General features: G+C 52.5%; 1 protein-coding gene across 1 annotated transcript in view; it reads right to left on the bottom strand.

Annotated features, from left to right (window-relative positions):
• wdr97 (WD repeat domain 97) overlaps positions 1-26507 on the bottom strand; it is a 129306-nt gene that overhangs the window by 90426 nt on the left and 12373 nt on the right. Inside the window, exons 4-7 of the mRNA XM_038796480.1 lie at positions 8841-9451; positions 4941-5062; positions 2479-3133; positions 6-35 (exon numbers count right to left, since the gene is read on the bottom strand). Coding sequence (XP_038652408.1) covers positions 6-35; positions 2479-3133; positions 4941-5062; positions 8841-9451 — 1418 coding nt within the window. The remainder of the gene's footprint in view (positions 1-5; positions 36-2478; positions 3134-4940; positions 5063-8840; positions 9452-26507) is intronic.

The following is a 26507-nucleotide window of genomic DNA, read 5'->3' as shown; positions in this document are numbered from 1 at the left end:
GGAACCCGTTCAGGTGGCCAGCTATTGGCAGGTTTCTTCAAAGCAAGAGGGACAGACAAAGGCACTGTCAGCAGAGCGTACAAAACTCACATTAATACAGATGTAGGTGGCACAAAGACCATTGCTCCCCTGATGTCTGTGGCTTGCAACCCCGTACACCCCACTGTACCTCCCCGCAAAACCCCCTCCCCCCTACCACCACCATCCGCCCACCCCCACCCTGACCCCAAGCGTCACACCCAATCAGACCAAGAGCAGAGTCCGAGTAACAATATCTCCCCCACCTTTGGCCGACCCATTCCATCACATTAGTGTAAGGAATGCCTGATGGCTGACAACGCATTGTTATCTCACCGAGCTGCAGTTCCAAGACCAAGATTGATAGAAAGTCAAGGACATTGAGTGAAACGGATCAAAAGGCAGGAAGCTGACCCTCTGGCAGTGCAGCACCCCCTCAGTGCTGACCCTCTGACAGTGTGGCACTCCCTCAGTACTGACCCTCTGGCAGTGCAGCACCCCCTCAGTGCTGACCCTCTGACAGTGCAGCACTCCCTCAGTACTGACCCTCTGACAGTGCAGCACTCCCTCAGTACTGACCCTCTGACAGTGCGGCACTCCCTCAGTACTGACCCTCTGACAGTGCGGCGGTCCCTCAGTACTGACCCTCTGACAGTGCAGCACTCCCTCAGTACTGACCCTCTGACAGTGCAGCACTCCCTCAGTACTGACCCTCTGACAGTGCAGCGCTCCCTCAGTACTGACCCTCTGACAGTGCAGCACTCACTCAGTACTGACCTTCTGACAGTGCAGCACTCCCTCAGTACTGACCCTCTGACAGTGCGGCACTCCCTCAGTACTGACCCTCTGACAGTGCAGCAATCCCTCAGTACTGACCCTCTGGCAGTGCGGCGCTCCCTCAGTACTGACCCTCTGACAGTGCAGCACTCCCTCAGTACTGACCCTCTGACAGTGCGGCACTCCCTCAGTACTGACCCTCTGACAGTGCAGCACTCCCTCAGTACTGACCCTCTGACAGTGCGGCGCTCCCTCAGTACTGACCCTCTGACAGTGCAGCACTCCCTCAGTACTGACCCTCTGACAGTGCGGCACTCCCTCAATACTGACCCTCTGACAGTGCGGCGCTCCCTCAGTACTGACCCTCTGACAGTGCAGCGGTCCCTCAGTACTGACCCTCTGACAGCGCGGCGCTCCTTCAGTACTATACTGATCCACCCTCCTGGATTATTGTCAAGTCCCTCTAGTGGGCGTTAAACATTTTGACAATTTGACTCAGAGGTGCAAATGCCCTCACTGACCAGTAGGTGGCTCGTATTGCACCAGCACCATCGTCCCACCACAGCCCTCCCCCCCCCCCCCCCCCCCCCCCCCCCCCGCCCCCTGAAAGAGTCTTCCCTCTTCGATCAAAACGTGGCTGTGATTTTGGAATACATTCCCTGGCGTGAATCATGTCAGGGCGATCAGGAACTCTGAGACCCTCTCCAGCTTTCCCGAGTTAGCTGAATTAATTCAAGAAGCATTATCGCATTTATCTCTGCCCCATGGGATATGAAGGGGTCAAATCTTTCGGGGGCCATGTGCAGTTTGCTCTTGCTCGCGGTGGGTAATGCCCAGTGAGCTCTTTGACCGCTGCACATGTGAGGGTCTCCAGTGAAGATTGGCTGGGGTTTGGTTTTGGAAATTCCTTCATGGTTAAATTGGCCAGTCCCCGAAAACAACATCACGAACACCGATTGTCTGGTCCTGAACGTGTTGCTGTTTGTGGGAGCTTGCTGTGCAAAACGGCTGCCGTGTTTCCAACGTTACAACAGTGACTACCCTTCAGGAGTCTTTACGATGTTCTTCGTGTCTGACCTGTGGTTCAGTGTTGTATTCTCATTAGCGGCCCTGGGTTCGAGTCCCCCCTCCAGGGTTTGGACCCACAAAAAACACCCAGGCTGACATTGCCATGCCGAACGGAGGGAGCCCCACACTGCCGGCCACCCTTTCAAATGAGGCAGTAAACCGAGGAGCCACCTGTGTCCTCAGGTAAATGTGAAAGATCACATGACACTATTCGAGAAATGAGAGTTATCCCCAGCGTCCTGGCCAATATTATCTCTCGATCACTATCACACAAAAAAATCTAGTTTCCTGGTCATTATCCAATTGGTCAATGTTGGCGGAATGCAGAGGTTTGTCTGTGACAATGAAAATAGCGGGCGGTGAACACTCCGACATAAATACATTTCCATCCTCTCTCTCGCCTGTCCCACCGTCTGCACGTGTAAAGACTTAATTACCGGCAAAGACTCTCATATAAAGTATCATCTTGCATCATTGGCTTTGTCTATATATGCTGAGTTTGTGTCACCTACCTCTTCATTCGCCTGGTGAAGGAGCTACGCTCTGAAAGCTCGTGGTTTCAAACAGACCTGTTGGACTTTAACCTGATGTTGTAAGACTTCTTACTGTGCTCACCTGTCATTGTCCTTCACTCCTAAAATCCTGATCTTTTCCTCACTTCCTCCATCCACCGCTTGCAACCACCGGGAGTGGGTCAGTTCCCTGTCAACCGTGTGTTTGTAGATACAGAAACAGCAGAACTGTGACGCCTGAGTGCTCGCCGGCACTTTCCACCGGACCGACATGGGGTTGGTGAGGGAGTTGGCTTTCAACAGGTCTCCTTGATTGGTCAGAACCAGCAGCACCTCCCGGGACAGGCAGTAATCCAAGTCCATCGCCTGCTGGCCCTTCTCCAGCAGGAGGGTGGTGATGATGTCTCCGGTATGCGGGGAGACCAGCCGCGCTGTTCCGTCAGCACAGGAGCAGGCTGCCCGCATAGGGAATAGGCTGGCTGGGCCAATGGTGCTCGCCTTGAGGACCATCACAGTGTAACCAACGGAGGTGTGCTGTTTGTACAGGTGTTTGATGGTCCACAGATCCAGTCTCTGGTTAGCGCAGGAGAATATACTATCCTCCCCGATCTTTGTCCCCAATCGAGTGATTGTTGTCCCCATGTGGATCTCGTCCACTTTGTCTGATAGTTCCAGGCTCCACACTCTGAGGGTCTCGTCCTCAGAGGCAGAGAGAAGATAAGGACCGTGGGGATAGATAACGAGGGCAGTGACAGGACCTGCAAAAACAGACAGGGTAAAGCGAGTTTTATTTGTGGCCGATTCCCGATCATTGTGACCAAAATAACCTGTATTTAAAAAACGCTTTTAACTTCCCAAGGTGCAGTGGGGCGACGCAGAGGTTACCACTGCTGCCTCACGCCGCCGAGGACCCGGGTGGAGTTTGCACATTCGCCCCGTGTCTGCGTGGGTCACACCCCCACAACCCAAAGATGTGCAGGTTAGGTGGATTGGTCACGCTAAATTGCCCCTTAATTGGAAAAAATATATAATTCGGTACTCTAAAAAAACTTTTTAAACTTCTTAATGTGCTTGACAGCAGAGCAATTATCAAACAAATCTGAGATGGAGTCAAATAAGGAGGTATGTGGACAGGTGGCCAAAACTCTGGCCAAATAGGTAGATTTGAATCAGTCTATTAAGAGGAGAAAGGATGGAGAGGAAATTCCAGAGTTTAGGGCCGATGATTACTGCCTCCGCTAATTTCAACCTCTTGTGCAACACCTTAATTGTCTTTGCTCCACCAATGGTGGCCATGTCTTCAGCTTTCAAGGCCCTAACCTCTGAAATTCCCCTTATTAAACATGTCCACTTCCCTCCCACCCCACTATCTCCTTTTGTGGCTCAGTGTGAGATCTTGTCTGGTTCCCCCCCGTGAAGCACCTGGACCATTTTGCTACGTTAAAGATTAGTATGAGCCATTGATGGCAAGGCCATCATTGGCAGAGCGATTATAATGATTGAAGCGTAGATAGCTCAAAGTTGTGTAGGGGTTGGAGGAGATTTGCTTCTTTATCCTTTCGTCTGAACTGGGCGTCACTAGCCGGGACAGTGTTCGTTGCCCATCCCTAATTACCCAACTGAGTGGCGGCTGGGTCATTTCAGAGACGCTCAGTTCAGACTCAACCACATTGCTGTGGGTGTGGGGTCACATGTAGGCCAGACCAGGTAAGGACGGCAGATTTCCCCTTCCCGAAAGGACAATAGCGAACCAGTTGGGGGTTTTACAACAATCGACAATGGTTTCCTCGTCACCGTTGCTGAGGCCCGCTTTTATATTTCAAATTCATTTGCTGAATTTAAATTCCACCAGCTGCCGTGATGGGATTTGAACCCGTGTCCCCATAGCCTGGGCCTTGTGATCTGCGAGTCCAGTGACATTACCGCCGTGCCACCATCTCCTCCAAACAGACTATCATTCCGACTTTCCTGACCAGCCTCCCAGCTCGCACCGTCCGTAACTTTCAACTCTTTCAAAATTCTGTAGCCCCAAACCTACGTCTCACCAAATCAAACCCTGTGTGCACTGACCTACCCCTGGTCATATATTACCACTCATTATTCTGTGTTAACCTACCTGCTGCATCTAACCCGTAAATCAGAGGCTGCAAAAGAATTACCATGCAGTGTTTTCCTATTGTCTTAGAACTTTTCGGTTTATTAGTTCTGGAACTGTTAAAGATGATGAAATGAAAATCGCTTATTGTCACGAGTAGGCTTCAATGAAGTTGCTGTGAAAAGCCCCTAGTCGCCACATTCCGGCGCCTGTTCGGGGAGGCTGGTATGGGAATTGAACCGTGCTGCTGGCCTGCCCTGGTCTGCTTTAAAAGCCAGCGATTTAGCCCAGTGTGCTAAAGCCAGCGATTTAGCCCAGTGGGGGGGGGGGGGGGGGGGGGGGGGGGGGGGCCTGGGGTAGGCGGCCTCTTGTCCGTGGCCAACACGTTAACCCATCGATGTGGTAATACAATCCACTCCCACCATCCATATTTTACAAATCTCAGGGATTCTCAATCCAGAACCACTCACCTCTGTGCCCGACAAACACCATTTGAAGATTCCAATTTTCATCCCATATTTTGATGTTTCCATCCCGCGAGGAAGTCGCCACACATCTCAGGTTTTCGACGAGGGTGATCCCCGTGATTTTCCTGGTCAAGGGTATGATGAAGAGAATTTGTCAATTGGAGGAATCTGGCTCCAGGTGCGTGCACACACTAAAAGGTAATCAGGTACCTGGCATGACAAGGACCCCTAGTCCGAGGCCCTGGAGCGTGTTTGTTCCATCAGCAAACACCCACCACTGATCCAATCGGCACTGGACCGGCCACGTTCAGGGATGACGGCCAGATGTCCAAAGGCCTTCTGAATGGTCAGCTGGCCCCTGGGTCATGACCTCCTGGGTGTCCAGAACTCCGCTACAAGGACATGGGCAGTTAGCTCAGGATGTTGGAGCCACCCAGGTCCCAGGTTTGATCGCCACACAGGCCAGCGATATTCCTCAGTCACAATTTTTAAAATAAATTTAGAGTACCCAATTCGTTAATTTCCCAATTAAGGGGCAATTTAGCATGGCCAATCCACCTACCTCTGCACATCTTTTTGGGTTGTGGGGGCTGAAACCCACACAAACACGGGGAGAATGTGCAAACTCCACACGGACAGTGACCCAGAGCCGGGATCGAACCTGGGACCTCAGCGCCGTGAGGCAGCAGTGCTAACCCACTGCGCCACTGTGCTGCCCTCAATTTTTAGCCATGGCATGGCGGCACGATGGTTAGCTCTGCTGCCTCCCAGAGCGCCAGGATCCCGGGTTCAATTCCGGCTTCGGGTGACAGTCTGTGCGGAGTCTGCACGTTCTCCCCGTGTCTGCGTGGGTTTCCTCCGGGAACTCCGGTTGTCTCCCACAGTCCAAAGATGTGCGGGTTAGGTGATGAATGAATTGCCCCTTAGTGTCCAAAAGGTTAAGGTGGGATTACGGGGATAGGGTTGGGGCATGGGCCTTGGTAAGGGGCTCTTTCCAAGGGTCGATGCAGCCTTGATGGACCAAAAGGCCTCCTGCTACACCATTGGGATTCTATGATTCTATGACACCTTCAAACGAGATATTGACACTGACAAATGGGAGACAGTGACTGACAGCCGTGACGTCTGGAAGCTAATTGTTTGGTGAGGTATTGGAAGAGGTGAGCAGAAACCAGAAGCTCAACTGGCCGAGCAGCGAGACCAGAGAAGACAGAGGCACCTTCTCAGCAAATACAGGGGGGGCTGCCATGCCAGAGTGGGACTCCTGACCCACGCCAGGGGCAGCTTTAACACAGAGTTCACCTCAATGCCCAAAATATGGTCATTGGAGATGGATGCCTGCCAAGAGGCTCAGTGACACAGCTTTTATTTCCATTTAGCAAAGCCAGCATTTATTGCCCCTCTCGAGTTGTCCATTGAGGAGCTGTTGGTGAGGTTCCTGCAGAGTTTGTGGTGAAGGTGCACCCAAATTGCAGCTTTAAGGAGCAGCCACAGAAGGAGGCCATTCAGCCCATCAAGTCTGCTCCACCATTCAAAGTCAAGCCCTTTTGTAATCTTAAAGACTTCTATCAGGTCATTCTTCAGACTTTGCTTTTTGAAAACAAAAGGCCCAGCCCGATCGATCGTCTCTGCGGGGTCGGTACTAACCTCAGTTGGTACCATCCCAGTAAATCTTTTCTACAATGAAGGGGTCTCTGCCCTAAAGACACTCGGTGATTTGGCCTCCACAACCTTCTGTGACCCAAGCTGGGAATCGAACCTGGATCCCTGGCGCTATGAAACAACACTGCTAACCGCTGTGTCACCCTGAAGGACATTAGTGAACCAGATGGGTTTTTGTGACAATCGACAATGGTTTCATGGTCATCAATAGGCTTTTAATCCCAGATATTGACTAAATTCAAATGTTAGCATCTGCCGTGGCAGGATTTGACCCATGGTCCCGAGAGCAATATTAACCTTGACGTCCGTATCACTAATCCAACCATTTTATATGTGCTCAAGTAACCATTCAATCAATATAATGCTACTATCATTACCTCCCCCTGAAGGAACAGAGCTAACAAGGTGTAGAGTTACGGAGGTGTAGAGTTACGGAGGTGTAGAGTTACGGAGGTGTAGAGTTACGGAGGTGTAGAGTTACGGAGGTGTAGAGTTACGGAGGTGTAGAGTTACGGAGGTCTAGAGTTACAGAGGTCTAGAGTTACGGAGGTGTAGAGTTACGGAGGTGTAGAGTTACGGAGGTGTAGAGTTACGGAGGTGTAGAGTTACGGAGGTGTAGAGGGACCTGAGGTGTAGAGTTACGGAGGTGTAGAGTTACGGAGGTGTAGAGTTACGGAGGTGTAGAGTTACGGAGGTGTAGAGTTACGGAGGTGTAGAGTTACGGAGGTGTAGAGTTACGGAGGCGTAAAGTTACGGAGGCATAGAGTTACGCAGGTGTGAGTTACGGAGGTGTAGAGTTACGGAGGTGTAGAGTTACGGAGGTGTAGAGTTACAGAGGTGGAGAGGTACGGAGGTGTAGAGTTACGGAGGTGTGAGTTACGGAGGTGTAGAGTTCGGAGGTGTAGAGTTACGGAGGTGTAGAGTTACGGAGGTGTAGAGTTACGGAGGTATAGAGTTACGGAGGTGTAGAGTTACGGAGGTGTAGAGTTACGGAGGTGTAGCGTTACAGAGGTGTAGAGTTACGGAGGTCTAGAGTTACGGAGGTCTAGAGTTACGGAGGTCTAGAGTTACGGAGGTCTAGAGTTACAGAGGTGTAGAGTTACAGAGGTGTAGAGTTACAGAGGTGTAGAGTTACAGAGGTGTAGAGTTACAGAGGTGTAGAGTTACAGAGGTGTAGATTTACGGAGGTGTAGAGTTACCGGAGGTGTAGGGTTACGGAGGTGTAGAGTTACGGAGGTATAGAGTTACGGAGGTATAGAGTTACGGAGGTGTAGAGTTACGGAGGTGTAGAGTTACGGAGGTGTAGAGTTACGGAGGTATAGAATTACGGAGGTCGAGAGTTACGGAGGTATAGAGTTACGGAGGTGTAGAGTTACGGAGGTGTAGAGTTACGGAGGTGTAGAGTTACGGAGGTGTAGAGGTACGGAGGTGTAGAGTTACGGAGGTGTAGAGTTACGAAGGTGTAGAGTTACGGAGGTCAAGAGTTACAGAGGTCTAGAGTTACGGAGGTCTAGAGTTACGGAGGTATAGAGTTACGGAGGTGTAGAGTTACGGAGGTGTAGAGTTACGGAGGTGTAGAGTTACGGAGGTGTAGAGTTACGGAGGTGTAGAGTTACGGAGGTGTAGAGGGCCCTGAGGTGTAGAGTTACGGAGGTGTAGAGTTACGGAGGTGTAGAGTTACGGAGGTGTAGCGTTACGGAGGTGTAGAGTTACGGAGGTGTAGAGTTACGGAGGTCTAGAGTTACGGAGGTCTAGAGTTACGGAGGTCTAGAGTTACGGAGGTCTAGAGTTACGGAGGTGTAGAGTTACGGAGGTGTAGAGTTACAGAGGTGTAGAGTTACAGAGGTGTAGAGTTACAGAGGTGTAGAGTTACCGGAGGTGTAGGGTTACGGAGGTGTAGAGTTACAGAGGTGTAGAGTTACGGAGGTATAGAGTTACGGAGGTGTAGAGTTCCAGAGGTGGAGAGTTACGGAGGTGTAGATTTACAGAGGTGGAGAGTTACGGAGGTATAGAGTTACGGATGTGTAGAGTTACGGAGGTGTAGAGTTACGGAGGTCTAGAGTTACGGAGGTGTAGAGTTACGGAGGTGTAGAGTTACGGAGGTGTAGAGTTACGGAGGTGTAGAGTTACGGAGGTGTGAGTTACGGAGGTGTAGAGTTACAGAGGTGGAGAGTTACGGAGGTGGAGAGTTACGGAGGTGGAGAGTTACGGAGTTGTAGAGTTACGGAGGTGTAGGGTTACCTGTTGTGCAGGTCCTTCTCATATGAAAGTAGGGTGGCCTTTACCAGGTCGATTACAGCGACGCCCTTCCCGCATACTGCATAGCAGCGCTGGGTTCGGGACAATGCCAATGACCTGACCGGGGCTCTCTCCAGTGCCAGTTCTGTGAAGATATCCAGCTGGGTTAACCCTTTGGTGACGGTGCTGGTGCACATCAGCTCCCGACATCCAAAGTAGAAGCGCCAGGTGCAGACATTGCCAACCCCAGCCGTGACGATCTCATTCAGATCCTCGTTATACAGGCAGCAGGTGATGGACTGTTTGGACCAGTTTTTGGAGATGGTTTGAAAGTCGTGACTCAGCACCTTAAGCTGAGGGCAGAAGCTCCAGGCCACGTACTGGTTGATCTGTTGAGCGTACACCAATCCTTGTATAGGCTCCTGCAGAGTCAATTCCTGCTTCTTCCGCCCGTCAGGGTGATAGATACAGATGGCAATTTCGGATGTCATGCAGATAGTTTCCTGAGTGGTAATGTTGTACAAGACGTAGTGAATGGCCTTCTTGAACATCATGCGTTGCACATGTTCGATTCCATGTTCCAGGTGCAGTGGCTTCCAATCATGTCTCCTTATCTGCAGGTTTCAAGACAAACGGAAGGCAGAGAACCACAGAATTATACAATAATTGCTTACATTTTATTTATAGTTCAGAAAAAGGGCCATTCTGCCCATCTGATCTATGCTGATGTTCATTCTCCACATAATTCACCCCCAATTTATATTCCTTTATCGATCCTGTTCTTAACCAGATTCCCCTTCAATGTCTCGATACGGTTCACCTCTCCCACCCCACTGTGGGAGCGAGTTCCACATTCTCACTACCCTCCGAGGAAAGGAGCATCTCCTGAATTTGCCGCGGGATTTGTTGATTGGACTGATTTTGCGGATCCTCATTCTGCCGTCAGGCACAATTGAAAACATCTGCTCAAAGTCAAACCCTTTCGTAATCTGAAAGACTTCTTCTATCGAGTCATCTTTTAGACTTTGCCCAGCCTGTTCAATCGTCCCTGCTGGGTCGGTGCCACCTCAGTTGGTACCATGTCAGTAAATCTTTTCTACAATAAAGGGGTCCTGGGTGATCCACAACTGGGCCTCACAGACTTCCAGTGATGGCACGAAGTACGAACTCGCATGTTGGGTGCTCCTGCTCGTGACTTGATTCTTTAGAATTTAATGCACGGTCCCAGGGGCAATTACTCCACAAATAAGGGCAGGAAGACATAAGGCAGGGGGGGGGGGGGGGGGGGGGGGGGTCCAAAACCCAAAGGAAAGCCGCCTTTAAGAAGGGGGCGAGCGAAAGGGTCAACAGAACGATGGCGGAAATGGGGTCGCTGGGTGGGGTCGCACTGCTCACAGCAGAAAGGATGACCAAGGTGATGGCTTTGGAACTGGAGAAACAGTTCGCACAAGCACATGGAGGTGATGAGGAAGGAGAAGGTGCTGGTGGAGGAGGTGATTGCCCCAGTGCAGGCGGTGGTTTAGAAGGTGTAATGACTGAAGGGGAAATAGAGACCCAAAATAAAAGAACAACATCCCCCTCAGGCAGGGCAAAAAAGGTGACAAGTGTGAGAAGGGAGGTGGTCAGTGCAGGATTGAGGGTATTGTACTGAAATGTGTGCAGTATATGGAACAAGGTAAATCAGCTTGTTATGCACATTGAAATTGGCCGGTACGATGTTGTGGGCATCACAGAGATGTGGCTGCAAGGGGATCAGGGCTGGGATCTAAATATACAGGGATATGTGTCCCGTCCTGTGAGAGTACCTTTAAGAAATGGGTGTTTATAAATGGGTACGTATATAAATATCTGTAGTGTGAGTACCTTTAAGAAATGGGTGTTTATTACTGCAGTGATGTCAGAGAGTGGGTGGAGCTGAGCTGTCTGCCAGCTTTTTACTTTTGCTTTAGGCTTTTTGCTGCAGGGTGGGTTTGGTTTCATTTGAGTTTTGGAGAAGCTGCAATCACAGCAGGTTGTGTGTGGATCTCTGTAAGCTTATGAATGTCCATTTGCTGATTTCAACATGGTAACTGTTCTCAGTAGTAAAGTTAAACCTGAGGTGCTTCTGTCAAAGGTTTTGTTTTTAAGTCTTATGGGTCTTAAAAGGAAAGTTTAAAGGAATACTTGGTGTTGTAGTCTTTGGGGGTTGTATTTGAATTGATGGTGATGAAGATGTTCACAGTTTGTTTTAAAAAAGTTAACTTGAGTTCATAGAATAAACATTGTTTTACTTTTAAAAAATACTTTTCCGGACTTCCGGTGGCGTGGGCGCGCAGGGCGGCCGCAGCACGGAGAGCTCCCGCCGGTGGCTGCAAGTCGCGGTGATTTCAGGGGAAATCCCCCAGTTTCGACGCACCCCCCCCCCCCCCCCCCCCCCCCCCCCCCGACTACCGTCGGCCTTTGGGGCCGGCGCGAGCAGCCAGCGGGGCCAGTTTACAAACCGGTGAAGAACCCGGCGCGGGTGTTGGGGCGGCAGGGGGCTGAGGTCCTGGGCCCAGCGCGGCGTCGGGGCCAGAGCAGCGGGGGCAGAGCTACGAGGAGGCCGAGGAGGCAGGCCCGAAGCCAGGGACCATGTAAGACCGGTGTCCCACAACGGATGGCTCCCACCTAGGAGGAGGAAAGAAGGTTGGAACCTGGTCCCAGGGGAGTTCTGGATGAGTACAGAGGGGAAAGGAAGAGAGCTGGAAGGTTTAAAGAAGTTTGGTGAAGTTTTTTTCCCTCCTCTTCGTCTTTAAAAAAAAGAATAATTCAGATTGATGAAGGGCAGAAGGGTGGAGGGAGAGAGAAGAGAAGAGAAGAATAGAATGATAGAACAGTACAGCACAGAACAGGCCCTTCGGCCCTCGATGTTGTGCCGAGCCATGATCACCCTACTCAAACTCACGTATCCACCCTATACCCGTAACCCAACAACTCCCCCTTAACCTTACTATTAGGACACTACGGGCAATTTAGCATAGCCAATCCACCTAACCCGCACATCTTTGGACTGTGGGAGGAAACCGGAGCACCCGGAGGAAACCCACGGACACACGGGGAGGACGTGCAGACTCCACACAGACAGTGACCCAGCCGGGAATCCAACCTGGGACCCTGGAGCTGTGAAGCATTGATGCTAACCACCATGCTACCATGCTGCCCCGTGTAGAAAGAAAGTGAAAAACAATAAGCTTCTAAAGGATGCGAAAGGCAGCGTCGGAGAAAGGAGGAAACGCGGAGTCGCCGCTGAAGGAGAAGACGAATAAAAGTGTTGACAGGATGGCGGAAGCAGAACTGCAAAGCGGGACCGCACTATTTACGGTGGAGAAGATGGCCGAGGTGATGGCGGGGGAGCTGGAAAAACAGTTTGCGAGGCATATGGAGGCCTGGAAAAAGGAGACAGCGGCCGCATTGAAGTTACTGGTGGAGGAGGCAATCGTCCCGATAATCGCCCCATTGAAGGTGGCGGTGGCAAAGGCATTGGCCGAGGTGAGGGAGCAGGACGAGAAGGTGAAAGAAGTGGAGGAAGCCGTGTCAGGACACAGCGACCAGGTCACCTCAATGGGAGATGAGTTGCAGAGGGCTGTGGAGATTAATAGAGGTCTCCGAGCAAAGCTGGAAGACTTGGAAAACCGCTCAAGGCGGCACAATTTGAGAATTGTGGGCTTGCCCGAAGGGACAGAGGGCCCAAGGCCAACACAATACTTCGCTAAGCAGTTGGCGGAGGTGATGGGGGAGGGTGAGAGCCCCTCCCAGTACGAGCTAGACCGAGCCCATCGGTCAGTAAGGCCAAAGCCCAAAGTGAACGAACAGCCAAGGGCAGCAAGTATCTGCTTCCATAAGGTTTGCATGAAGGAGGTGGTGTTAAACTAGGCGAAGCAGAAGCGGGAGATACTATGGGAGGGTACTACGGTCCGGATCTACCAGGACTTGATGGTGGAGTTGGCAAAAAGACGAGTGGCGTTTGGGCGAGTGAAGGCGACGTTGTATAAGACGGGGGTACGGTTTGGTATGGTGTACCCAGCGAGGTTGAGGGTAACGTATAACGGCAAAGACTTTTATTTTGAGACAGCGGATGCGGCTGAGGCGTTCGTGAAGGCAGAAGGCTTGGGACAGACATGAAGAGAGGATCTGGAAGAGAGACTGTGGACTGTGTTTGAACAGCCGGAAAATGTATAAATTTTATAACTTTCTTTTTACGGATTTGTATTTTAATCTATTTCTCTTTGTATTGTTATAGAGTTTAAGTTAATGGTGGGTTGATTGGCGCTCTGCGTTGCGACGGTTACATGTTATGTTAGTGAATTGTAGGGGTTGGTTGTTGGGTTTGGGTTTTTTTCCCTCTGGGAGTGGGTGGAAGGGGAGGATATGTCTTGGGGGGGGGGGGGAGCCACCCGCACTAGCTAACGTCAGTCAGCTAATGAACGGAGGTGAGAGGAGAGGAGGGCTGCGGACATTGGAGCCTGGATAGCAGGCGTCAATGGGCCTACGAGGCGAGCGAGAGGGGGGGGGGGGGGGGGGGGGGAGGGATGGATGCTGGGGGATGTTGTTTCAGGGGGAAAGGTAGGGGGGGGTTTCGGGAGGCAGGGGAAGGGGTTCGATGTTAACAATGGACAGGGGCGGGTCAGGCTTATGGGGCAGGGCCCGGCAGTGTGTTGATGGTGGATAAGAAGGGTGGGGGGGTGAGAGACCCCCAGTTAGGATAGTTACGTGGAACGTGAGAGGGCTAGGAGGTCGGGTCAAGAGGTCAAGGGTGCTTGCGCATCTTAAAAGTCTGAAAACCGATGTGGCAATGCTGCAGGAGACTCACTTGAGGGTGAAGGACCAGGTGAGACTTAAAAAGGATTGGGTCAGCCAAGTGTTTCACTCTGGATTTGATGGAAGGGCTGGAGGGGTAGCAATGTTGGTCAGCAAAATGGTTCGCTTCCAGATGGAGAAGGTAGTGGCAGATCAGGGGGGTAGATATGTGATTGTGATGGGGCGCTAGAGGGGAGGTTAGTGGCGCTGGTAAGTGTATACGGTCCCAACTGGGGCGATGCGGGATATGCGAGGAAGGTGTTTGGAGCCATTCCCGACACACACGAGCTGATTGTGGGGGGGGGGGGGGGGGGGACTGGAACCTGGTGCAGGAGCCACGGTTGGACAGGTCACGGCCGCGCTCGCTGGTCCCATCAGGGGGGACGAAGGTGTTGGCTGGGCTAATGGTGGAAATGGGAGGGGTGGACCCTTGGAGGTTCCTGCACCCAGGGGAACGGGAGTACTCGTTTTTCTCAGCAGTCCATAGGGTATACTCGCGGATTGACTTTTTTGTGGTGGGAAAGGCTTTGCTGGCTGGAGTCAAGGGGTGGGAATACTCTGCAATTGCTGTGTCAGATCACGCTCCGCATTGGGTGGATATGGTGCTGGAGAAGGGGGTAGCGCAGAGGCCGGGGTGGAAACTGGATGTGGGGCTTTTGGGGAACCAAGTATTCTGTGAAAAAATTGAAAAGGTAATGAAGGAATATGTAAGATTCAACTGTACGGGCGAGGTGTCAATGGCAGTCGTCTGGGAGGCTCTAAAGGCGGTAGTGAGGGGTGAGTTAATTTTGTTTAAGGCCAGGGTGGACAAAGAGGAGAGGTTGGAGCAGCAGAGGCTAATAGATGAGATGTTGGAGGCAGATAGGAGTTATGCGGAGGATGGGGACCCAGCGATGCTGGGAAAGAGGAAGGAACTACAGGCGAGCTAAGACCGACTGTCCACCAGGAAGGCGGTGCGCCAACTGAGACGAGCGAGGGATGCAGTTTATGAACATGGAGACAAGGCGGGGCGTATGTTAGCAGGTCAGCTCCGGAGGGAGGCAGCAGCAAGGGAAATTGTTCAGGTAAGGGATAGGGCTGGGAAGTTGGTGGTGGCTCCAGAGCTGATTAACAAGGTTTTTGAGGAATTTTATGAAAGGTTGTACAGGTCAGAGCCACCTGGGGGAGGCCGGGAGATGCAGGAATTTCTGGATGGGTTGGAGTACCCGAGGCTAGGGGAGGGAGACAGGGCTACATTAGAAGGAGCAATACTGGAGCAGGAGATAAAATACGCGATTGGGAGGATGCAGTCAGGGAAGGTGACAGGGCCGGATGGGTTTCCGGTGGAATATTATAAAAAATGTAAGGATAGGGTTAGGGTTAGCAGCTCTGCTGCTCCAGCCAGTTGGCACCCCTGATGGTGGGGATGTTTGAAGAGGCGATAGGGAAGGGAGTGCTGCCACAAACCTTGGGGCAGGCATCGATTTCACTGTTGCTTAAAAAGGATAAGGATCCGACGGAGTGTGGGTCGTTGTGGTGAATGTGATTCACACCGGATTATAATCTGTATATACATGTGTCTATATTGTAAGTGCAGTTGCACTACCTGACCTCCAGGGGGAGTAGCTCTGGGAATGCTCGAGTTGTACGGGGCTTCTCCCTTGGCTCTTCCCAGGACTCCTCCCCCGGAAGCTGCTGTATAAAGGTCAGTGCCACATGGTCAGCCGGCCAGTTCACCGAAAGTTCAATGGCTAACAGGCTGGCTCTGTTGTGAGTATATTAAAACCGCTATTCTAATCCTACAAGCACGTGTCCGTAGAATTGTTGGTTCCAACAATTTAATATACTCAGGAAACAGTCGAAGGAATCATGGAAGCAGCCCTCAAGCCCGGACGCCTAGAACTTGACCTTCAGGATGCAGAGGCTAAGGGAATTTTTTCCCACTGGCTGAGATGTTTTAAAGCCTACCTGGCAGAAGCCAGCACCGCCGGAACAACGGGGGAACAAAAACTCAGCCTACTGCACGCGAGGGTAAGCCACAGAATCTCCACGCAGCTAAATCCGGCCGGTTCTTACACCGCAGCGCTGGCAATATTGGACAAAATGTACGTTAGGCCCATTAACGAGGTTTATGCAGGCCACGTGTTTACGACCCGCCGTCAGCGGCCTACAGAAACGCTAGCCGAATTTGTACGGGAATTGAACAATCTTTCCAATGACTGTAATTATCAAGCCGTTACCGCGGCGGAACATAGGGAGCTTGCTGTGCGGGACGTTTTCGTGGCGGGCCAGTTACTCACTGCCCCAGCCAGTTACTCACTGCCCCAGCCAGCTACTCAGCTGCCCCAGCCACCTACTCAGCTGCTCCAGCCAGTTACTCTGCTGCCCCAGCCAGTTACTCTGCTGCCCCAGCCAGTTACTCAGCTGCCCCAGCCACCTACTCAGCTGCTCCAGCCAGTTACTCTGCTGCCCCAGCCAGTTACTCTGCTGCCCCAGCCAGTTACTCAGCTGCCCCAGCCACCTACTCAGCTGCTCCAGCCAGTTACTCTGCTGCCCCAGCCAGTTACTCTGCTGCCCCAGCCAGTTACTCTGCTGCTCCAGCCAGCTACTCTGCTGCTCCAGCCAGCTACTCTGCTGCTCCAGCCAGCTACTCTGCTGCTCCAGCCAGTTACTCTGCTGCTCCAGCCAGCTACTCTGCTGCTCCAGCCAGCTACTCAGCTGCCCCAGCCAGTTACTCTGCTGCCCCAGCCAGTTACTCTGCTGCCCCAGCCAGTTACTCTGCTGCCCCAGCCAGTTACTCTGCTGCCCCAGCCAGTTACTCTGCTGCCCCAGCCAGTTACTCTGCTGCCCCAGCCAGCTACTCGGCTACCCCAGCCAGTTACTCTGCTGCCCCAGCCAGTTACTCTGCTGCCCCAGCCAGTTACTCTGCTGCCCCAGCCAGCTACTCTGCTGCCCCAGCCAGCTACTCTGCTGCTCCAGCCAGCTACTCTGCTGCTCCAGCCAGCTACTCTGCTGCTCCAGCCAGCTACTCTGCTGCTCCAGCCAGCTACTCAGCTGCCCCAGCCAGTTACTCTGCTGCCCCAGCCAGTTACTCTGCTGCCCCAGCCAGTTACTCTGCTGCCCCAGCCAGTTACTCTGCTGCCCCAGCCAGTTACTCTGCTGCCCCAGCCAGTTACTCTGCTGCCCCAGCCAGCTACTCGGCTACCCCAGCCAGTTACTCTGCTGCCCCAGCCAGTTACTCTGCTGCCCCAGCCAGTTACTCTGCTGCCCCAGCCAGTTATTCTGCTGCCCCAGCCAGTTACTCTGCTGCCCCAGCCAGCTACTCGGCTGCCCCAGCCAGTTACTCTGCTGCCCCAGCCAGTTACTCTGCTGCCCCAGCCAGTTACTCAGCTGCCCCAGCCAGTTACTCTGCTGCCCCAGCCAGTTACTCAGCTGCCCCAGCCAGCTACTCTGCTGCCCCAGCCAGTTACTCAGCTGCCCCAGCCTGCCATTTCTGTGGCCAAAGCCAGCACCCGCGGCAGCACTGCCCGGCCCATAACGCGACCTGCAGCAACTGCGGGTGAAAAGGACACTATGCCAGAATATGTCTGGCAAAGAAAGCCCCAGCCTCTAACCCTCCCACGGCTCAAAGCACTCGTTCCGCCCCAGCCTCTAACCCTCCCACGGCTCAAAGCACTCGTTCCCTGAATTCACAGGCCTGCAGGCCCCGAAATGCTGCAGCCTGTATGCCGACTCCGCCCTCACCCGACATGTGCGACTCATGGGGGCGGCCATCTTGGCAATCCTCCTCCATGCGGCCGGCCATGTGCGACTCATGGGGGCGGCCATCTTGGCAATCCTCCTCCATGCGGCCGGCCATGTGTGACTCATGGGGGCAGACATCTTGGCAATCCTCCTCCATGCGGCCGGCCATGTGCGACTCATTGGGGCGGCCATCTTGGCAATCCTCCTCCATGCGGCCGGCCATGTGCGACTCATGGGGGCAGACATCTTGGGATCCATCCCCTTCAAACTCTGAAACTCACCTCGACGACTACGAACTCAGAGGGCAGTCATCACGGGGCCACTCCAGCACAGCTGATCGAGCCGCTGACTACCCGCAACTCAGCGCAGCCACCCTGGATCAATCCCGCCCCAAGCACCTACGAAGTTCGATGGCGGCGGTCCAGATCAACGGGTACAGCACGCCATGCCTCTTTGACTCCGGGAGCACCGAGAGCTTTATACATCCAGAGCTGGTAAGACGCTGTTCGCTTTCTATTTTTCTGGTGAGCCAAACTATCGCCCTCGCTTCGGGCTCCCACTCAGTCCAAATCCAAGGACGCATCGTTGCTATGCTCACAATTCGAGGCGCTAGTTATTCTAAATTTAAACTTTATGTCCTGCCCGACCTCTGCGCGCCACTCTTATTAGGCCTGGATTTCCAGTGCAACCTCAAGAGCCTCACCCTCAGCTTCGGCGGGCCCCTGCCACCACTCACTATCTGCAGCCTAACCACGCTGCGCATCTCCCCCCCTCCTCTCTTCGCCAATCTCACTCCAGATTGCAAGCCAGTAGCTATTCACAGCAGGTGATACAGCCTGCAGGATAGGGTCTTTATCCGATCGGAGGTCCGAAGGCTGCTCAGTGAGGGGATCATAGAGGCCAGTAACAGTCCCTGGAGAGCTCAGGTGGTGGTCGTCAAGACCAGGTAAAAATTTTGCATGGTCGTCGACTATAGCCAGACCATAAATCGCTTTACGCTCCTAGACGCATATCCCCTTCCCAGAATTGCAGGCATGGTTAACCAGATCGCCCAATATCGGCTATTTTCCACGGTGGATCTGAAGTCTGCATACCACCAGCTCCCAATCCGCCCGGAGGACCGCCACTACACGGCATTCGAGGCCGATGGCCGCCTCTTCCATTTCCTCTGGGTTCCCTTCGGCGTCACTAACGGGGTTTCGTGTTCCAACGAGCAATGGACCGAATGGTGGACCAGTACAGGCTGCGGGCCATGTTTCCGTATCTGGACAATGTTACCATCTGCGGCTATGACCAGCAGGACCATGACGCTAACCTCCACCGTTTTCTCCAAACGGCACAGAAATTAAATCTCACTTATAACAAGGAGAAATGCGTTTTCCGCACAAACAGACTGCCCATCCTCGGCTACATCGTGGAGAATGGAGTCCTAGGCCCGGACCCGGACCGCATGAACTCCCCCTCCCTCATTGCCCCAAGGCCCTCAAACGGTGCTTGGGGTTCTTCTCATACTACGCCCAGTGGGTCCCTCAATATGCGGACAAAGCCCGCCCACTCTTTAAGGCCACACTATTTCCCCTGTCAGCTGAGGCGCGCCAGGCCTTCAGCTGCATCAAGGAGGACATCGCCAAAGCAGCCATGCGGGCGGTGGATGAATCCGTCCCCTTTCAGGTTGAGAGCGACGCCTCAGAGGTAGCTCTAGCAGCCACACTAAACCAGGCAGGGAGACCCGTTGCATTTTTCTCCCGTACCCTCTCTGCTTCAGAACTCCGACACTCCTCAGTCGAGAAGGAAGCACAAGCCATTGTGGAGGCTATTTGTTACTGGAGGCAATACCTCGCAGGTAGGAGGTTCACTCTCATCACCGACCAACAATCGGTTGCCTTTATGTTTGACAACTCGCAAAGGGGCAAAATAAAAAATGATAAAATCCTTCGGTGGAGGATCGAACTCTCCACCTATAGTTACGATATTAAATATCGACCGGGGAATCTCAACGAGCCCTCGGATGCTCTGTCCCGCGGGACATGCGCCTGCGTGCAGATCAGCTGTCTGAAAGCCATCCACGTTGACCTCTGCCATCCAGGGGTCACCCGGCTCGCCCACTACATCAGAGCCCGAAACCTGCCTTTCTCCAACGAGGAGGTAAAAGCGGTCACCAGGGACTGCCCGATCTGTGCGGAGTGCAAACCGCACTTCTATAGACCAGACAGGGCCCACCTGGTCAAGGCTTCTAGGCCCTTTGAACGCCTTCCGATCGATTTCAAAGGGCCACTCCCCTCAACTAACAGGAACGTTTACTTCTTAAACGTCATAGATGAGTTCTCTCGATTCCCTTTTGCCATTCCATGCCCCGATATGACCTCCCACACAGTCATTAGGGCCCTGCATAGTGTCTTCACCCTGTTCGGTGTCCCCAGCTACGTGCACAGCGACCGGGGTTCGTCCTTTATGAGCGACGAACTGCGTCAGTACCTGCTCAACAAGGGCATCGCCTCGAGCAGGACTACCAGCTACAACCCCAGGGGGAACGGACAGGTTGAGAGGGAGAACGCGACGGTCTGGAAGACCGTCCTACTGACCCTCCGGTCTAGAAAATTCCAAGTCTCCCAATGGCAAGAAGTCCTCCCAGACGCGCTCCACGCAATCAGATCCCTCCCCTGTACAGCTACAAATCAAACCCCTCACGAGCGACTCTTCATTTTTTCTAGGGGCACTACCACGGGAGTCTCACTTCCGGCGTGGCTGAGGACACCAGACCCAGTCCTCCTGAGGAAGCATGTCAGGGGGCACAAAACTGACCCCCTTGTTGAAAAGGTGCACCTCCTCCATTCCAACCCCCAGTACGCATTCGTGGAGTTCCCGGACGGTCGCCAGGACACAGTATCCCTTCGGGACCTGGCACCCGCTGGATCCAGCCCCCCCCCACCCCCGCTGAAGAACCCCTTACCCCGTTCCCTATGCTGCCGCCCCCTCGCGCCCCCAATTCCGCAAGCTCACCCCACCAGTTCCACGTGCCAGAACCAGCCCACCCCCAGCGCCCCCAGTCTCCGGTCGAGCCAGAGGTGTATAAAGTTCGGATGAGACCCGCACCGGAGACTGCCATCGTACCCCAGCTCTCAACACCCACCCAGCCACCGCAAGAGGCTGCAACCCCGGTGCTCCGCAGATCGAAAAGAACAATTCATCCACCGGACAGACTAACTCTGTGAGCCACCACCCCCGCTGGACTCGATTTTTTTTCCACAGGGGGTGAATGTGGTGAATGTGATTCACACCGGATTCTAATCTGTATATACATGTGTCTGTATTGTAAGTGCAGTTGCACTACCTGTCCTCCAGGGGGAGTAGCTCTGGGAATGCTCGAGTTGTACGGGGCTTCTCCCATGGCTCTGCCCAGGACTCCTCCCCCGGAAGCTGCTGTATAAAGGCCAGTGCCACATGGTCAGCCGGCCAGTTCACCGAAAGTTCAATGGCTAACAGGCTGGCTCTGTTGTGAGTATATTAAAACCGCTATTCTAATCCTACAAGCACGTGTCCGTAGAATTGTTGGTTCCAACAGTCGTAGAGGCCCATTTCACTTCTTAATGTAGACGTAAAGGTATTGGCGAAGGTACTGGCGGGTAGGCTGGAGGGGTGCCTCCCGAAGATGATAGGTGAGGATCAGACAGGGTTCGTGAAAGGAAGGCAGCTGTTTTCGAATGTTAGGAGGGTCTTGAACGTCGTTATGGCACCGGCGGAAGGGAAGGAAACAGAGGTGGTGGTGGCACTGGACGTCGAGAAGGCATTTGATTGGGTGGAATGGGGGTACCTGATGGCAGTGCTGGAACGGTTTGGGATTGGACCAAGATTTGTGAACTGGGTAAAGTTATTATATAAGGAGCCGAAGGTGAGTGTCCGCACGTACAATGTCAGTTCGAGATACTTCTCTCTCCACCGTGGGACGAGGCAGGGATGTCCTATGTCCCCCCTGCTGTTTGCGCTTGCGATTGAGCCGTTGGCCATCGCATTAAGAAGTTCAGGAGCATGGAAAGGAATAGTGAGGGGGGATAGAGCATAGGGTGTCCGTGTGTGCCAACGACTTGCTGCTGTATGTGTCGGAGCCGAGTGCGTCGATAGGAGGAATATTGGAGTTGTTGCAGATATTTGGGTCTTTCTCTGGGTACAAGCTAAACTTGGACAAGAGTGAGTATTTCGTGGTGTCTCAACCGGGGGTGGGGGCAGGGGTGGTGGGGCTGCCATTCCGTAGGGCAGGGACTCACTTTAGGTATTTGGGGGTGCAGGTTGCCCGGGAGTGGGGAAGGCTTCGCAGGTACAGCATCACTAGTTTGGTGGGGAGAGTGAAAGCCGAACTGGCGAGGTGGGATGGTCTCCCTCTGTCACTGGCGAGTCGGGTGCAGACGGTTAAAATGAATGTGTTGCCGCGATTTCTCTTTATTTTCCAATGCCGACCGATTTTCCTGCCAAAGGCTTTTTTCAGGGAGATTGAGGGAAGGATTACCTCGTTTATATGGGGAGGGAAGGTGGCCAGAGTGAGGGGGTCGGGGCTGAAAGTACTAGCAACAGCGCCGCTCCCGATAGCTCCGGGGAAATACTCCGGGAGTCCGGTAGTAATAGTTTCATTGAGAATTTGGAGGCAGTTTCGCCAACACTTCGGGTTGGGGGCAGGGTCGAGGGAAATGCCGATCCGGGAGAACCACAGATTTGGACCAGGGAGGTGGGACGGAAGCTTTCGGAAATGGGAAGAGAAGGGGATTAAGACCCTAAAATATTTGTTTCCTCGGGGTCGATTTGCAGGATTGAGGGAGCTGGAAGCGAAGTATGGGCTGGAGCAGGGAGAAGTGTTTAGGAAGATGCAGGTTTGGGACTTTGCCAGGAAGGAGACACAGAGCTTCCTGGAGGAACCGGCCTCCACGTTGTTGGAGGAGGCGCTGACGGCAGGGGGACTGGAGAAGGGGACAGTGTCAGCGGTGTACGGAGCTATGTTGGAAAAGGATAAGGCACCACTGGAGGGGATCAAAGCGAAATGGGATGAGGAATTGGGAGTGATTATAGAGGAGGGGGTTCTGGTGTGAGGTGCTCCAGAGAGTGAATGCCTCCACCTCATGTGCGAGGTTGGTGTGATACAGCTGAAGGTGGTGTACAGGGCGCACCTCACGAGGGTGAGGATGAGCCGATTCTTTGAAGGAGTAGAAGATGTGTGAGAACGTTACGGGGGGGGGGGGGGGGGGGGGGGGGGGGGGGCTAATCACGTTCATATGTTTTGGTCCTGTCCAAAGCTGGAGGATTACTGGAAGGAGGTGTTTAGGTCATTTCCAAGGTGGTGCATGTGAAACTGGACCCGGGCCCCCGGGAGGCCATATTCAGGGTGTCGGACCAGCCAGGGTTGGAAACGGGTGCGGAGGCAGATATTATAGCCTTCGCCTCGTTGATTGCCCGAAGGCGGATCCTGCTGGGATGGAGAGCAGCCTCTCCACCCTGTGCCCTGGCGTGGCAGGGGGGGGGGGGGGGGGGGGGGGGGGGGACACCTGTTGGAATACTTGACCCTTGAGAAGGTTAAGTTCGAACTGAGGGGAAGCTCGGAGGGGTTCTACAAGTCATGCGCATTATTTATTATGAACTTTCAAGAACTGGATAACATCGAACATTAGTTGAGGGGTGGGGAAGGGTGGGTGGGGTGCGGGGGGGAGGGGGGCTGTGTATGTTGAAGATGGCTATGGGTAATCCCTGATTCATTTTATTTTCTTTGTCATGTGTTGATGTTAACATGCGGGTTGATGTCTGGGGCATGGTGGGAGGATGGGATCGCTGTTACTGTTATGGGGTTTGAGATATTTGTTGTTGGTTATTGATTGTTGTTGGGTGTAAATTCGGGAGAAAAATTGTGAAAAAGGAGAATAAAAATATATATTTTTTTTAAACTTTTCCATTTCTGCTGTACCACACCTGTAGAGTGGGCCGTGTGCTCCCCATACCACAATCTAGTAAAAGTTGTGGGTCAGGTGAACTCCATGATCCACTTTGGGGTTCTCTAAACACTGGCCCAGAACAGTCGTATCGAAAGGACAGGCAGATGGGCAAATGGGGCGGGGTTGCATTGTTAGTAAGGAATTAAGTTAAATCGATAGCAAGGAGCGATATAGGATCAGAAGGCATTGAATCTCTGTGGGGAGAGTTGAGGAATCACAAAGGTAAAAAGACCCTGATGGGAGTTATGTACAGGCCCCCTAGCAGTAGTCAGGGTATGGGGCAGAAAATAAATCAGGAGATAGAAAAGGCCTGTAAAAACGGCAATATTACAATAATCATGGGGAACCTCAATATGCAGGTGGACTGGGAAAATAAAAGGAATTTGTGGAATGTCTAATAATCTTTTATTAGGGCACTATGGAGGATTCAAGCACTGAGATATGGGTAGAGCTAAGAAATAGGAAGGGTGCAGTAACATTGTTGGGACTTTACTACAGGCCTCCCAAAAGCGAGCTTCCTACAAATGCAAATCCATTGCAGAACTCCTGCTGGGGCCTGAGCTGTGTGTTGCCAAGATTCACCAGAACCTCCTGGCTTTTCCTTGTGTCTCCCATACAAACAGGAGAACTTTTCGTCCGTGTAGATTTGTATTTCTGTGTCGATGTAGTTACATCGTGTATTTATCGTGTGTCCTATGTTTTTTTCATGTATGGACTGATATGTCTGGTCTGTACACAGAACAATGCTTTTCACTGTATCTCGATACTCGTGACAATAAATCGAATTCAAATTAGAACCTACATCTCAGTGGTGAAATGGTAACTGAACCACACACATGCACACACACATACATGCATGCACACACGCACACATGCATACACACACATGCACACACACACACATGCGCGCACACACACACGCGCACTCACACACTCACGCACACACGTATACAAATGCACACACACGTATGCACACACACATACATGCATGCACACACACACGTGCACACACACACGCATGCACACACATATGCACACACACATATGCATGCATACACACACGTGCACATGCACACACACACGTATGCATACACACATATGCACACACTAACACATGCACGCGTACACACAAACACGCATGCACACATACGCACATGCATGCATACACTCATGCACACATACACAAGCATGCACATGCACACGCTTACACACATGTACACACACAGTTGCTTGCGCACATACATGCACACAAGCAGGCACATGTACACGCACTATATGAAAAGCCGGCTGCCTGATTGTACCTTCTCTGATGAGATGTGAACCACAGTTTTCAGAACGTTCCACATTCGATGAGCTTTTTTCTGAGTGTCCTCCTGACTTGTCGACCTTTTCAACATCATTTGGGATTTCACCAAGGTGCTGAAATGTTCTGGAGCTTAAAAAAGATCACATGAAAGTTTGCAAAGTCAGAGCTAAAAGTTACTGCTTCCTTTGGAAAGTCTAGTTGGAGGGGAACTCAGCGTCTCAAACAGTTACATCACTATTGTGCTTTTCACCACTTCAAGAATTCCCAAAGCGCTTCACAGTGAGTGACTGAAATATTCCACACGGATGTGAAAGTATTGGCTAAGTTGCTGGCGGGGAGGATGGAGGATTGTGTCCCGGGGGTGGTTACAGAAGATCAAACAGGCTTCGTGAAGGGCAGGCAGCTCGTGAGTAATATAAGGCGGCTGTTGAATGTGGTGATGAATCCGTCGGGAGCTCTGGTACCGGAGGTGATGGTGTCCATGGACGCGGAGAAAGCATTTGATCGGGTGGAGTGGCGGTACTTGTTGAAGTTTTGGGAAGGTTTGGGCCGAGATTTGTGGCATGGGTGCGGTTGCTGTATGTGGCACCAAGAGCGAGGGTGAGGACGAATGATGACCTCATAAAGCTTTGACTTACACGAGGCAGGGGTGCCCGCTGTTGCCGCTGCTGTTATCGCTGTCCATACAGCCATTGGCGATGGCTCTCAGGGCAACGGCAGAGTGGCAGGGGATAATGAGGGGACAGAGGGAGCATCGGGTGTAGCTCTATGCCGATGACCTCTTGCTGTATGTTTCGGATCCGTTGGAGAGTATGGGAAGGATTATGGGCCTCCTGGGGAGGTTTGGAGGGTTCTCGGGATACAAGCTGAATGTAGGGAAAAGCGAGGTATTCCCGGTGAATGAGCTGGCACAGCGGGCTAATTTAGGGGGGGGGGGCGCCATTTACGGTAGCGAGGGATAGGTTTAGGTACTTGGGGATTCAGGTGGCGAGGGAATGGACGGGGCTCCAAAAGTGGAACTTAACGAAGCTGCTGGAGGAGGTCAGGGAGGATTTTAGGAGGTGGGATACACTGTACTTAACGTTGGCAGGGAGGGTCCAAGTGGTGAAAATTAATATTCTGCCGAGATTCTTGTTTATCTTTCAGGCTCTCCCGATTTTTATGCCAAAGGCCTTTTTTTGGAAAGCAGACACGATCATCTCGGTCTTTGTATAGGCGGGCGAAGGTGCCGAGGGTGCGGAGGACCCATGCTACAGTTTGCTTTGTTTTGCCCCTTGTTCCGCACTGTAACCAATCACTGTTTGTTGATGTTCCATTTGTCAATGTTCTCTGTCGATTATTCTTTTGTCTACTATGTATGTACTGTGTACGTTCCCTCGGCTGCAGGAAAAATACATTTCACTGTACTTCGCTACATGTGACAATCAATCAATCAATCAATCAATCAATCAATCAATCAATCAATCAATCCAGAGGCAGAGGCAGCAGGGGGGTGTTGGCATTGCCAAACTTGCTTAATTATTATTGGGCAGCGAATGGGCTGGTTTAGCTCACTGGGCTAAATCGCTGGCTTTTAAAGCAGACCAAGCAGGCCAGCAGCACGGTTCGATTCCCGTACCAGCCTCCCCGGACAGGCGCCAGAATGTGGCGACTAGGGGCTTTTCACAGCAACTTCATTGAAGCCTACTCGTGACAATAAGCGATTTTCATTCTTCATGTGGACAAGGTGCAGCGGTGGTGGGAAGGAGAAGGGGTGGAGTGGGTTAGGATGGAGGAGGAATCTTGTAAGGGGTCTAGTTTGAAGGCTATGGTGACGGCAGCATTGCCAATGGCTCCGAGTAGGTATTCAGGGAGCCC

The sequence above is a fragment of the Scyliorhinus canicula genome, chromosome 5 (genome assembly GCF_902713615.1).
Source record: "Scyliorhinus canicula chromosome 5, sScyCan1.1, whole genome shotgun sequence".
Taxonomy (NCBI): domain Eukaryota; kingdom Metazoa; phylum Chordata; class Chondrichthyes; order Carcharhiniformes; family Scyliorhinidae; genus Scyliorhinus; species Scyliorhinus canicula.
Note: the sequence above shows the minus strand (reverse complement) of the source record. Positions and strands in the feature narration are given on the sequence as shown.